The 14,985-nt window shown below is 42.8% G+C and overlaps 1 protein-coding gene across 4 annotated transcripts in view; it reads right to left on the bottom strand.

The window, feature by feature from the left end:
* FGGY (FGGY carbohydrate kinase domain containing) overlaps positions 1-14,985 on the bottom strand; it is a 400,554-nt gene that overhangs the window by 122,105 nt on the left and 263,464 nt on the right. For all 4 annotated transcript variants that reach the window (XM_080800002.1, XM_080800001.1, XM_080800003.1 and 1 more), the window contains one exon: positions 7,325-7,432. In XM_080800002.1, coding sequence (XP_080656128.1) covers positions 7,325-7,432 — 108 coding nt within the window. The remainder of the gene's footprint in view (positions 1-7,324; positions 7,433-14,985) is intronic.

Below are 14,985 nucleotides of genomic sequence, written 5' to 3' on the forward strand. Positions count from 1 at the left end.
TATTTTACAATATACTGTCTAAGTAGGCTGAAAAGCTTAGGATGTTTATTGTATGTCATTACTAAAGAAATCATTTTAAAAAGGAATTCAAAAAATCATGCCTGAAAAGCAAACAGGAGAATCCAAATGGAATTCGGAAAACTGAAAGATAGCTAAATAATCCAAAAGATGGAAGCAAAGGAGAGACAGGGAAACAAAAAAACCAGAACCACCACAGAAAACAAACAGCAAAATGGAAGACCTAAATCCAACAATATTTATCTTCACATTAAATCGTGGATAGTTTTCAACACTCTCAGTAAACATCAAAGATTACAAGATTGCAGAAAAGCAAGGCCCAGCTACATCCTGTGTATAAAAGATGTACTTTACACAGACTGGGACAGAGATGATGGTGCTTTGACTGACGGTGTTGGGAGTCAAGTTACAAAAAAACCAAAACAGACGGAGTGGTGATGTACGTTTCTGCATCAGAATCCACAGGAATATCTGACTGGATGAGGGCAGAGAAGGGAAAGGAGGAGTAAAGAATTAATCCTAATTTTCTGGCTTTAATAAAAATATAAATGATGGTGGTCTTACTCAAATGAAGACAAATACTTGAGGATCAAATAGAGAATGCATCAGTTACTAGAGTCAGAAAACTGTGATTCCGGAATCCTTCCTCCCTCTGCCTCCCTGACATTGAATCCATCCTCTCTCCATCAATAGCGATGCTGTCCTTCAAAACCTTGACCTCTCTCTTCTTCACTTCAAATCCAATCCATCAAGAAACCTCATCAGCTCTACCTGCAAAGTATATCCCAAAACACGACCACTTGGTGACCACTGCCACCACCCTCAGGTTTCAAGTGGTTTACTGAGACAGTAGCCTCTTTCTGGCGCCCCTGCTGCCATCTCCCCTGCCCCCACCCCACCATTTATTCCCCAGGTAGCAGGCAGCAGTCCGAATGATCCTTTAAAAACCAAGTCCTACTTGGCCTGTGCTAATTATTCTCCAGTGGCTTTCCATTTCACTCTGAAGTAAAAGCCAAAATTCTAACCGTGGCCAATAATATAGCCCCATATTACCTCGTGAACTGATTCACAACTCTCATTTTGGTTAATTTGGCTCCATCTTTGTGGCCTTGTTTGCTATTCCTATAATATACTGCAGGCAGGCCATCCTCCCTCAGGACCTTTGCACTGGTTTTTCCCTTGGCCTGGTATGTCCTTCCCCTAGGTTTCCAAATGGCTAGCTTCCTTCCCTTCTTATGTTTGCATGTCACATCAGAAAGGCCTACCGTAAGTAACCACCTTATTTAAAATTGCAAACTGTTCACCTGAACCCATAAACTTACTTCCTCTTTTATTTTTAATGACTCACACCATAAAATAAACTTTACTGCTTTCTCATTTTATTTATTTTGTAGGATCTGTCTTCTCTTGTTAGAATGTAAGCTTGAGAAGGGGGCAGATATTTGGAGTGAAGGGCAGGAGGAACTATTTTATTCTCTGCCTATTTCTCAGAACAGTACCGTGAACGTCGTGTAAATAAGCATCTCTCGCAAGAGTTTAGATTTTTATTCTACAGATAACTCGGGAGGTATCAAGAGTGACAGGGTCACGTCTATGTGCTTTCACCACAATCCTTAAAGAGGATGTTGTGGAAAGTTTGTGTTCCTTCAAAATTCGTATGTTGAAATCCTAACCACCAGGGTGACTGTGTTCAGAAGTGGGACCCTTGGGAGGTGAGTAAGTCTGAGGGTGGAGGCCTCAGGAACGGGATTAACACTCTTACAAGGGTTGGAAGGGACCAGAATTCTCCCCTTCCACCATGTGAAGATACAAGGAAAAGTCAGCCCTCTGCAAACTGCAAGAGGATCCTCACCAGGAACCAACCTTGCTGCTACCTTGATCTTTGACTTCCAGCCTCTGGAGCTGTGAGGAATAAAGTTCTGTTGCACATATGTCCCCCCATCCCCCCTGTCTATGGCAGTTTGTTCGAGTGGCCAAACTAAGACATAGGGCTTAGAGAGGGAAGAATTGGAAGAAAGAAGGTAATCAGGGAGTTGTGCAGTGACCTGGATGGGTATACAACAAACAAACAAACAAACAAAAAACAGTGCAAGCGCGGGTAGGAGGGAAAGCAGAAACACTTTTTAATGCAGAGCTGGTCTTTGTATCCACCAAGTCATTCCAATTAGCCAATGAACAATGCTGGGGACACACCTAAGTCTATACCTACATTCTGTCAATACCACACACATACATTTCCTTTCTCTCGTGGCCTTATGAAGCCTACCAACTGAATCTGCTTCGATGTACTTGAAAAGAAAGTCACACTAACTCACAATAATTGCTTCTCCAGGGACTGTACAAGACAAGTGTAAGAACAACTCAAAAATGTGGCTCCACAAAAGTCAGGTCCAGTTCTAGAGAGAACTGTGGTAGCTGACCTGGATTTGAATCAAGGCTTTCCCACTTAAAACTATTAAGATCTTATCAAGTTACCTCATTGTTCTGAACATATTTATGCACTAGTAAAACTAAATCAACAACACTGACCACACAGACATGCCGTGCATATCAGAACGCTAAATCTTAATAAAGGGCCTGAAAGTATTTGTGCCATAACAGATCCTCTCAGGAGGCTGCGGGGGTTGTGCAATCTACTTCATGTGCTATGCTAACTTGTAATCATCAGGCCTGTATTCAACCTTCCCATTAGATGATAAGTTACTGGAGGACAAGAATCATGTGACTATTCTCGCCTAGCCCAGAGTCATGCCTGTCACATGGTGGAAGGAATGAACAAATAAAGAGGTGAACTCACTATCTCCATCCATGCACAGTATGTGTCTAATCCAAGCTCTTCATACACCCACTTGCGGGGGACGGATGGACTTCCTGAGGCTAGTCCCAGGCTGAGTGGCACTGGGGATAAAGCAGGAGAGAGGCGTCTCAATGCACAAATGCTAAAATTCTGAACACATGGCATCTTGCTACACGGTGACCCTGGGGCTCAAGTTCATAAATTTAAATTCTGGGTTCAAATAATTCAAAGGTGGGGCACCTGGGTGGCTCAGTTGGTTAAGTATCTGCCTTCGGCTCAGGTCATGAGTCCTGGGATCAAGTCCCACATCGGGCTCCCTGCTCAGCGGGAAGCCTATTTCTCCTTCTCCCTCTGCCACTACCCTCTGCATGGGCTCTCTGTCAAATAAATAAATAAAATCTTAAAAAACAAAAGTAATTCAAAGGTAACCCCCACCCAAGCCCCATTATTCCAGAAAGCCAAAGCCACCACAGCTTTGGAATAAGAGGCAGCTTAGGAATTTGACTTAGCCTCCCTTACTGCACACCTCCCCCAATGAAAAGGACTCCAACTTAAGAGAGTGCCTGGAGAGAGGGATGGCCAAGGTCCAGCTGGAAACCAGCTTCAGCATCTGGATGCAGTGACTGCATGGGCTGGTGTTCTATGGAAAAGGTCTGGGCAAAAAAGGGATGTTTCCCGCACAGCTATTCTGGAGAGAGTATTGACAAGCACGAGGCAATCCCTGCTGGGTACCCGACTGAGGCAACTAAAATCAATCATCCATGGGCTGGAGGCATGTGCCCTTCTAAGAGGAAATGAGTATCAGTGGCACAAGCTTGAAACGAGTGAAAAATGAATCCAAATCTCAGTCAAATGAAACTGCAAGAGGTCCAGAGCCAGAAAAGATCCTATTCTATTTTTTTTCCTTCATCCTGAAGTTAACCAGATGGAGATTTCTTTTTTTTTTTTTTTTAAGTACCAAGCTATTCACATACTTGGAATGAAGAATTTACTTTGGGATGGAAGATCTTTTTTTTTTTTTTTAATTGTAAAAATGAGACAAAATAGCTCTTCCCCCCTCCCTCCCAAATCTAGAGTTTAGGTAATTTCTTCTTTTTTATTCTCTTCTTTCTCCTCCTTCCCTTCCCTCTTCCTCTACTTTCTCTTCTCTTCTGCTTCAGATGGTACATTTGTGACTGTGTTTAGAATATACTGTGGATAATGTAATAATGGGACAATGTAATAATGGGACAGTTTCAGACCCAGCATTTCAGACATGTGTGTTTGAAACAACGAACACAAAACATGCAACTTCCTCTCGCCGTGTTCTCCGTGAAAACAATGTGTTGTAAAACCAGAGATTGGAATTTCACAACGGAACAAACAAGAATAAGTAAATGGAAAGGAAGGGCAAACGGCAAAGGAGTCACATAAAAAGGCCACTGACAATGCACCAGGGACCTCTCTGGGTTGTGCTTGCTCCCCTGAGACTGCATTCTTCATCTGTGTATTTAGATCATCACTGTACCTATTTCACAGGGATTCTGAGAGAATTAAATGAGATAGTATATGCCAAGCACTTGGCATCAAGACTGGGAAAGAAGCCTTCAAAATAAATATGAGGCATTGGGATTATTATGAGTATCACTCAGGATTAATAAGATTATGTATATAAATCCTTTTCACAGAACATTCTCCATAAGGTAGGATTTTTATTATTATCATCATTATTATATTTATTTCATTTCTTTATTTTGTAGGTTGTTTCTGTCTCTTTGCTTGCCTCCCCTGGACTGGACTGTTGCTTTACTGGGCAGTCTCTTCTGTTCTTGATTCAGATTTTGCCCCATCAGGCTAGCTTTTGGATTTCCTAAGATTTTGCTCTCTAAACTGCACAGGTCAATCATACCCGCTTGTATGGCCCATGAAATATAAGCAGAATTGCCCAAAGTGGAGCTCCAAGGGCAGCTTGGTTGGTGATGGTGCAAAATCACTACCTAGAGAAAGGCCAACAATTCCCATGACTTCGAAAGTCACAGTAGACTATTACGAAGATTTTATTAATGGCCAGAAAGAGGTCACATTTTTTATTTAAATTCTGAAACAGGCATAACCAATTCTTATCCACAAAGATATGTCATAATGTTTGGGCAAAGATGGCTTATATCCATAGCAACAGAGCAAACTTTGAGCCAAATACTGGGGAAAGTATTTCCAGACTGACACAGATGTTCAATTTGCATACTAAGTCTCTGAAAACCTGTTGATGGACAGCTTCATGAACAATGCACTCTGCACAAAGAATTGGTTTACTGGATCATTGTACGTGTTTTTTTTTTTTTTTTTTTTTTTTTTTTTTTTTTTTTTTAAAGCCCCTGGATTGTGCTCTCTATGAGTCTGGGTCTGTGAAGGGTGATTATACCATGAGGCAGGATTGAAACAGGCTATATTTCAGCAATGGGCTTTTATTATGTCACAGAAAGGGAATGGATATTTAAGTTAAACGCTGTGGTAAACCCATGACACTTATTTCAATAGGACGATGCAAAGTCCGAGTCCCCTGGTACCTTCATAAGGCTGTGTCGTCTTCTCAGTGTCTCTAGCATAGGGTTCTTGCAGACCAATCAGATGTTCTTTCTTTTATAGACACCGAGCTTCCCTACTACATAAAGAGCTCCTCAAAACCAGAGCCCGCGGAGGTCTCGCTCATTGAATGCATCTCTATGGCCTGGCACAAGAGCAAGGGCACAGAACATGGGCTTCAAAGGCAGACAGACACCTATGCTTCCACTGACTTTGGAAGAGAATTTGAGGCAGCTAAGTATAAAATAGCCATATACCAAGAAACGGAAAAAAATGGGGATTTGCATCCAGAGTGAGCTTTGGATCTGATCAGCTATCATTCAGTTGAACATCTGGAAGAGTTGGTATGGGAATGAGACCATAAACAGACGATGTGAGATTGGCTAATTGAACCCTGGTCTCCTTTTCCCTTGCGTTCCAATGGAATCCTTCCAAGGCTTGCTGATCTCCAGACCTCAGTTCTTATTAAGCACTGCCCTGGTCCTCATTCAAGCCTGCATGGCTTTCTGTTTGTGGACTAACCGACTAAAACCGGTCTCCCCACCTTCAGCCCTGTACCCTCAGGCCTTCTACTCAAGGCTGCTAGCCAGAGTCTGTCCACCTGAGACCTGAACATGAGCATGTACTCTTCCAACCTTGTACTGCTCCCCCTTGGTCTACCAGAGAGAGATCAGTTTCTTAGCATGTTCTCCAGGGACTTATGATGTGGTCCCTATCCAGCTCTCTAACTTTCATTGTCAGTCATTCTTCTAAGAACAGTTTATGTCACAGCCTATGTGCCATAACCTCAAATATGCTTTATTATTTGTCGCTCCCATATCTTTGTTCCTACACCAGTTCTCCTGCCTAGAGGAGTATATCTACCCTTCTTTGCCTGGTTGGTCTCTATTTACCTTTTAAGACTCAGCATAAATGCCTTATCCCCTGCAAAAAGTTTTTTTTAGCTTTATGCCAACTCTGTGCTTTGACCCTCTGGTACAGTACTCATCTCATTTTTATGGGTCTTCCATCTTCCCTATGAGACAACCCCACGAATTCACCAAATTTTTATCAACTACCTTCTATGAACCAGCCACTGAGCTAGATGCAAAGAAATGTCAGATATGGCCCTTGCCTTTAAGGAGCTCATAGTTTTCTGGAAATGACAGATTAGTAAACCAATAAGAATAACAGAATATTCTAAATAGAGTTGTGTCTTGGGGTGCCTGGGTGGCTCAGTGGACTAAGCTGCTGCCTTTGGCTCAGGCCATGATCCCAGGGTCCTGAGATCGAGCCCTGCATTGGGCTCTCTGCTCAGCGGGGAGCCTGCTCCCCCTCCCCTGCCTGACTCTCTGCCTACTTGTGATCTCTCTCTGTCAAATAAATAAATAAAATCTTAAAAAAAATAGAGTTGTATCTTAAAGGACAAGTAAAATTATCCAAGTGGTAAAGAGCTTCCTGAGCAGGGAAAGAAACATCCAAAGGCACAGAAGAGTAGAATAACATAAGTCATGGGGAAGCTGCAGGTAGGGTAATCTAGACTCAGTAACAAGTACATGCGTGGGACTGCGGGGATGGACCATGAGAGTATGACGTGCCCAGAAAACTATGTGAATGATATCCCCAAGGCTATGGAGAACCACTAAAGGGTTTCAGCTGGTGAGTTAGTTGGTCCTTTTTACAAAGTAAAATATCACTTTCACTGCCATGAAAAAAAAAAAAAGGATTTTTGTGTGAAAGATAGGTGACAAGATGGGTTAGTCATCATTGCCTGGACCAACATTTATTCCTTTGGCAAATGCATGCTGCCTATGCACCATATGTTAGGCTGTATGCTAAGACAAAGCTAAGTGTTCTGATTTAGGAGCCTGTAAATCTTCCAGATACTGGGTATATGGGTAACGTGACAAAATGGGCTGGTCAAGACTATAAAAACATTTAGACCATACTGAGAAAGTGTCAACTTACCAGTTTTCCAGTAACGCTCTGACCACCTTCATTCAGCCAGAACCCAGGGACCATGGCTGAGAAATAAGGGCCCCAGACACCCGGTACAAAAATTGGATCTTTGCTGATCTGAAAAGAAAGAGGCAAAGCAGATGAAAATAACTGATGCTCAGGGCTAGAAAGAAGCCTTAACCACCTCCTATCTGATGTTTCTATGACCGTGAAATTCAACTTCCCATTAAATACCTTCTTTGGGGGTGCCTGGGTGGCTCAGTGGGTTAAAGCCTCTGCCTTTGGCTCAGGTCATGATCCCAGAGTCCTGGGATCGAGCCCCGCATCGGGCTCTCTGCTCAGCAGGGAGCCTACTTCCTCCTCTCTCTCTGCCTGCCTCTCTGCCTACTTGTAATCTCTGTCTGTCAAATAAATAAATAAATAATCTTTAAAACAAAAAAACAAAAAAACAAAAAAACCTTCTTTGGTAAGAAAGTCATTCCTTCCAAAGGAAGGGCATGGTTTCATCTCTGGAAGCCTTCCTGATAAATATATTTAGAGGCCAGGGTAGCAAAAGAGATCATTTTGGAAAGAAACTGATGAGAGACTTCCTTGTTGGCTCCCTCTCTGTGGCAGACTCATTGAAAAAATGGTCCCCAATCTCTACCCTCCATGTATCCAACTCCTTTGCAAGGCAACTTGGTAGCTCCTCTCATTGATGGCGGAGTCCCCATCCCTTGAATCTGGGTCAACCTTGTGACTTGTTTGGGCCAACAGAATGAGATGGAAGTGACACTGCACCAGTTTTCCAGGCTTAGGCCTCAAGAGGACTGTATGCTTCTATTCTCCCTCTTGGTTCTCTACCTTTGCCAGAAGAGCCCAGAGTAGCCTGTTGGATGGAAGGACAAGCAAGTGATGTTTCCCATATAAGAGACAGCTCAAACAAGATCAGCAAATCATCCTAGTCAACCAACACTAACAAGCCCAGATCACCAGAATCACCCAGTCAACTGGTAGACCTGTGAACAAAAATACATGACTTGTTTTACATCACCGAAGACTGTGTGTTTGTCACCTAGCATTTCCATGGCGAGAGATAACTGATACATTCCCTTCCTTCACGAACACTCACTAGTCACAACTAACAGCATGCTATCTCCCTTACTTGGGTGCTGAAGATACAGAGATGAATCAGACAGAGTTCCCGTCTTCAAGAAGCTACCTATCGAGAGGGGAGCTCTACAAGTAAGCAGACAAATAGGATACTGTGTGGTCCACAGGATGATAAAGAGAAAACACAGAATGTTATGGAGGGACAGAGCATGCAAGGCATGAACGGTCTCAGAGAATAGGACATAGACCAGGCATGCATACTAGGTCAAGGGAATGGCTTGAACAAAGCCATGTAAGTGAGGGAGAGATTCTCTTAGGATTCAAGATACTGTGTTCCACAGAAGTTCTTTCAGGTGTTAGGAGAATACACCAAGACATGAACCAGGACAAACAAGGATGGACCATGTGTTCCCTCATCTGAAATGGTACATGCTTCACATCCATCTAGCAGGGATGTGTATTTCTCATTGTGGAGGGGTGTAGTTCAAGGGTGGGGAAGAGAAGGGAGTGAAGCATACTAGGTCTACTCCCACACGTCTTCTAGACAGGTAGCAAATCTATTCATTCATTTATCCTACAAATATTTATTCAGTCCTTATTATGTATTTGGTACTATGTCACATCCTGGGGATACTGAATTGAACTGAATATTCATGATTTCTGTCCTCATGAAATTTGTAGTCCAGCATTTTGACACAGGAACAAGCTTTCTTTAAATGTCTTCACCCACACTATTCCAGTTCCCTTTTTACTAAACTTGTGAGTCTTCAAATCAGTAGGATTTCCAACCCTCAGATATGAAGAAAGTGAGGGAAGGCAAGGGAACTACACAACATTGTCAACTTTAAATCTTGTGAAATAATATAATTTATAAAAAGGGACATTTAACCCCTAAAATAGGAAGAATGTCAGGGAAAAAAGAAATACTTTTACACAAGAAAAGACAGTTTGGCTTAAAACGCCATATTCATTCTTTTTGTGGTTGGTTGAATAGGTATTTCCTGAATTCCCTTGGTGGTACAAGCTGGCGCCAGGCCATGGCAATGAATGTGAAACAAAGCAGCATGGTCCCTGTCCTCATGAACCATTCTGTCTTGAGATGGGGTCAGATGAGAGTGGCCCGTCCTTCAAGATTGGCCAGGAATCACCTAGGTTTAGCACTCAAGGTCTTATGTCCTAGAAAACCCTGCAGTCCTGGGCAAACAGGACAAATCTTTGGATACCCCAGATAGATATTAATCAGATCCTTGCACACATGTGTAATTATAAACTGTGATAAATAAATGAATGAAAATCAAAAGGTACTATAAGGGCAAATAAGTGAGGTACCTAATTTAGTCCCGGGGTCTTGGAAGGCCTTTTTCAGGAGGCAATATCTGAATTAAGATGTAAACCACAGACCAAAGTTACTCAGTAGGTGTGAGGGTGTGTGTGTGAATATACCTATGATTGTGTGTAAGTATGTGTTTGTGTAGGTGTATATGATACGAAGACTATTCTAGCCAGAAGGAGCACATACTAAATGGTCTTTGTTTTTGTCACTTTGTCTTTGCCCATAAAAATTGATCATATGCCGGGCCTAGACACTACTCATCCCAGAGTGGCTTTGGGGTGGATTAGATGGCTCATGTTCACAACCACTTAGGACCCAGTGTTTGAACAGGTAGATGGATAACCACCAAAGTCAAATCACCTCATGTCAATGCCCTGCACCCCTTCCCTTCCAGAACTCTTGGCCCCAGTTCATAGATTAGTCTCAGAGAGCTTGTTGTATAAGACCTCCACAGTCACACAGTAACCACCCAAGGCAGAATTTGAACCCAGGCAGCTGTTGCCCTCAAATCGTATGATATGTTTTATTTTTAACTCGTACACATAAATTGCTTTGGAAGGTCACGCATCACCCCCTACCTCCACCCCATCTCACAATTTCTTTAAGTTTGTTGCTGAGCCAGCCAGGGCAGAGCTTCATTGGAAGATGAGGGTATGCTGCTCAGAGATGTCAGGTGAAGGCTCTGCCTGGCTCTGTCCGGGGAGAGGTTTTGAGCTGACTCCTGTTTGTGCTCACTCCTTTGCAATGGCACATGCTTCTGATCAGACATCTGAGTAAAGCAAGGAAACCAACACACAGAAATATGTTTCCCAGAGTGTTTCCAATTGCTTCTAAACCCTGTGCTCTTGGAGAAAACAAGTAATAGTTTATTTTGACAGGGAGAGAGAGAGAGAGAGAGAGAGAGAGAGGAGCACATTTGTATATTGCTGCATGCTTTAATTCTTTGCAATAAACCTAAACATTTAAAGATATTTTTGTGAAAGCTCTTTCTCATGCCGATGGCTATCTTGGCCTGGAGGCTGTTCTGTTACCCAAAGAAAGGAGTTCATTTTACTCCACTGATAACAACTGTCTGTAGAGGATGTTGATTTCCTAGTCATAGTAGTGCTATTGGCAACAACAAGAGTCAAGATTGACTGGGTACTTACTAAAGGCCTCCTTCCAAGCATATTATAGGAATTAAACCACGTAACCCTCATATAATCCCTGAGGGAAGATTTCATCACGATTTCTATTGAATAGATGTGTAAACTAAAGCAGAGAGAGTTTAACTCCATGTCCAAGGTTATAAAAATGCAAAGCAGCCAGGCACCACACTCTGCAGGTTCTAAATTTGTCTCTGCCAAAGTATGGTCTTATTTTTAGGCTACCATTGCTTCTTTGAATCCTTCTTAGGCTCCCAAGGGCAGAAAGCAAAGGCCATCACATAGCCAACACAGACTCATTCAAATGGAACAAACCTTCTGGCCTTGATGACAAGTCAGGGAATCTGCATTTCTAAAAAGCTTTTGAAAAATTTTCCCCAACAGGCTTATGAAGGGCAGAGGAGCGAGCGTGGGTTGAGTCTAAGACCGCTCTTGATTCTATTCCAGCCTGCTGTATTCTAGCCAGGTGATCTCACACAACCTCATCTTTCTGGGCCTCAGTTCCCTCAGTTCAAAAAAAGGAGGATCGATACAAACGTTGGAGGACTTTGGTGAAGACAGAATAAGCCATCAACTACAAACAGTGAATTATATGTTTAATACCAAACACACATTGGTTTTCCTTGAAATGAAGCTTATGATGGAACAGTCAGGGGACAGAGTTGAATGACCACAGTCAAAAATAATTATGACCTGGTAAGAAGGTCTCCAGATTTGCCCGTGATCTGATTTAGTGAATATTCTTGACAATGAAGTAGACATGATTCAGAAGTAAATCTTATCACATTTTCAGATGATATAAATGTGGGAGGATATTATGCTCCACATGATGGAGTATGTCCAAATCAAGATTCAAATTCAAAACTACTTCTAAGAGCTAGAACATTAAGCAAAATACAAGAAACTAGTTAACATTTGTTGAATTGTAAGGTTAAACCTTCATACTTAAAAGGTACTAGAAATATTCTCCTCCATAATACTCTTTCTCATGGGTGGTGGCACATGAGTATTCAATTTGGTAGGGTTTGAAGCACCATGTAGACTTTTGCTATATTCTTTAATTATGTGTGATATAAATAAAATTATAGAAACCTGCAATAAAACAAAACATTCGGTTGCTCACTATATGCCAGGCACTGAGATCAGGATCAAGGCTATAAAAATGATAAAGTAAAATAATAATAACAATGATAATTACTAATAATGAAGGCATGGCCCGTTTCCTCAAAGAGCTCCTCGTCTAACTAGGGGTCTGACAAGCAGTGGAAATGTATAAATTACAAAAAAGTGTGTAAAGTACTACGGTCAGGTTGGGGAGGGCAAGCGTGGTAGAAACCCAAGCTGCAGGCACTTTCCAGAGGTGGTCACGTGCAAGCTGTGTGAGCTAGGCCCTGAAGCAGAAGTAAGTGTTTCCTCAAGTCAAGAAGGAAGGCAGTCCGGGTGGAAACAACTGTTTCCAGGCTGGGCTCACACTCATGAAGCTCACACTCATTTTGGTTTTCATGAAAACATAAAGTTCTGAATTCTAGTTTAACATAAAGGTCATAAGGTTTGAAGGATAGGTATATTTTTGCACAAATACACCCTACTGCTGGTCAAAAATTCAATTTTTAAAAAAAGCCATGGTTTTTAAAAAGGTAAAGAGTTTCAGTGAAGCCACCTTCTAAGTCAGGCAATGATAGTAAGAAATAATCATACAGAAATAAGGGTAACAATAAGAAATAATAAAAGAGTAGTTGCTAACAATTACTGCAGGCTTACAACATGCCAAATACTTTCTTAGGCTCTTTACAGACATTCTAGCATTTAATACTCATGACAACCCAGTGAGGTAAGTCCTATTATTATACTGACCCCTCAAACGAGGAAATCTAATGGAGGAGGTCAGATGGCTAGTATAGAAAACAGGAGTAAGTTCAGATCCAAACAAGATCCAGGCTATGAACTTATTTCCCTCTGCAGATTCTACTTTCCTCATCTATAAAATAAACAGGTTGGACGAGAATGTTTAGTATCTCCTTTGTCTTCGAGATTATCTAAGATTCCATGAAGCTGAGTCATTCCTCTCCAGCTGGCCAATCAGAATTCTCCGGCAGGCTATTTCAACACAGACTCTGCCCCGTGGCTCAGGGGATCCCAACGGTGGGCTCTTGGGGCTTCTCAAAGTATCAACTTTGCGCAGCTACCCTTGTGACTGCGTCCGGGAGTACCAGGGGCTTTTCTTGATGATCGACGCCATGTATCTAATATATTTAATGGTTACTACCCATAATATCTGACATTCACTGAGCAAATACTCAGCAAATATTTCTTGGATACACACGGAGTTTAAACTATGGCTTCAAACATGAAGAGATACAGAAAGATGGGCATCAGAGGCATGTATCCTCCCAAGGTTTGCAAGCTAGAAGAAGTTAAGGTACACAATGGGCTGGGGGGAACTCAGGTATGAAGTGATCTCTAAGTTTATATTTGTATTGAAACATGCAATTACCCTAGATAGGACGTGGAGTCCAACAAGCACAGCCCATGTGATAGCTGAAGACAAAGGCATGAGGAGGGTAGGCCAACTACCCAGGATCACAAGGATGAGAGACAGTCGAGCAGGGATTAGAAGCCTCTCTCCATTTGTCCCTGCCTCTTCATGTCTGTGCTCAGGCTGGCTCCATGAGTGGATGCCACTGGCTACACTTCATCGAAGGCTATGCTCTTGTCAGCTGAGTTTCCCTGCAGTGCCTGCTCACACCTCTTGCTGGGAGAGATGACTGGGCTCTGAGCAGGGAGCCACTCCAGCAATTTCCATTCTGCCTTGCCCCCACCCCATCACCCGGAGGTTGGTCTAAACCTCTGGCAGGGGCAGCAGGCAGGCTCCAGGCGCCAGTGGTCCTGGGAGGGAATAGGAGGTTTTGTTTTGAGTGCCTCCAGCCAGGTTGGGAATTTCAGAGGGTAGCCGCAGGCATGTGTGGGACTGAGTATTTCCGTGGTGGCTCATCTCTCCCTCCAAATGGACTGCGCTATCGTCTTACTAGAAAAAAACCATTTATACACATTCCAGCCAACTCCCAACTCACTACACAGTACAAAAAAGAGCACAGAGAATGTGGTTTTTGAATGGGGCTCTTAGTCTTGACCTTGAGTTCTGTACTTCTCAGATGAAATTGTAATGAGTTGTTTGCCTCTCCTACGAAATAGTGAGGAGATACCTCTTATCTCAAAGACAGTGAACGTGACTTAGTAATGTGAGCACAGACCTTGGAGTTAGAAAAACCTGAGTTTCAATTCTGACCAGGCTGTTTATTAGCCATGTGCCTCTGAATTTGTCTGAGACTCGGTTTCCTCATCTATAAATGGGATAATCTCACCTCCCACAGAGTTCTATGTGAGTCCCAAGTGGTATAATGTGTATAAAAATCTTAGGACATAATATGCTCTCAAGAAATGTGAAATAACAGATGGTTTAACTCTATTCCCTTTTGGGACAGTGGAAGGATCTGGAGTCCCAAGTCCTGGGTTCAGGTCCAGGCTCTACCCCTTCTTAGTTCTGTCCCTTTGGGAGGCTTTCCTTCCTCTTCCCTCCTGGACTCACTCATCCGTGCTTGTCATTCTCCACATCTCATGGGGTCAGACCATCCACTCCCATGGATACAATGACAATTTTTATGCTGTTGAGTCCCAAACTGTTCTCCCAAACTCAGGCCTTGCTGTTGAGTGCCATATTGGACACCTGACCTCAATGTCTAATCAATGTGTCCAAAACAGAACTCTCTATCCTTCCTCCCAGGGCTACTCTTGTGCTGGGGTCCCTGTCTTCCCATCTACCCAACCACTAGGATACCATTTTTTTTTTTTTTAAGATTTTTAATTTATTTATTTGACAGACAGAGATCACAAGTAGGCAGAGAGGCAGGCAGAGAGTGGGGTGGGGGAAGCAGGCTCCCTGCTGAGCAGAAAGCCTGATGTGGGCCTCGATCCCAGGACCCTGGGATCATGACCTGAGCCGAAGGCAGAGGCTTTAACCCACGGAGCCACCCAGGCGCCCCTAGGATACCATTCTTAACCTTACGATGCAGTCATCTTTCTCCTCTGCCCCACATTAGGCC

The sequence above is a fragment of the Martes martes genome (assembly GCF_963455335.1).
Source record: "Martes martes genome assembly, chromosome: 4".
NCBI lineage: Eukaryota > Metazoa > Chordata > Mammalia > Carnivora > Mustelidae > Martes > Martes martes.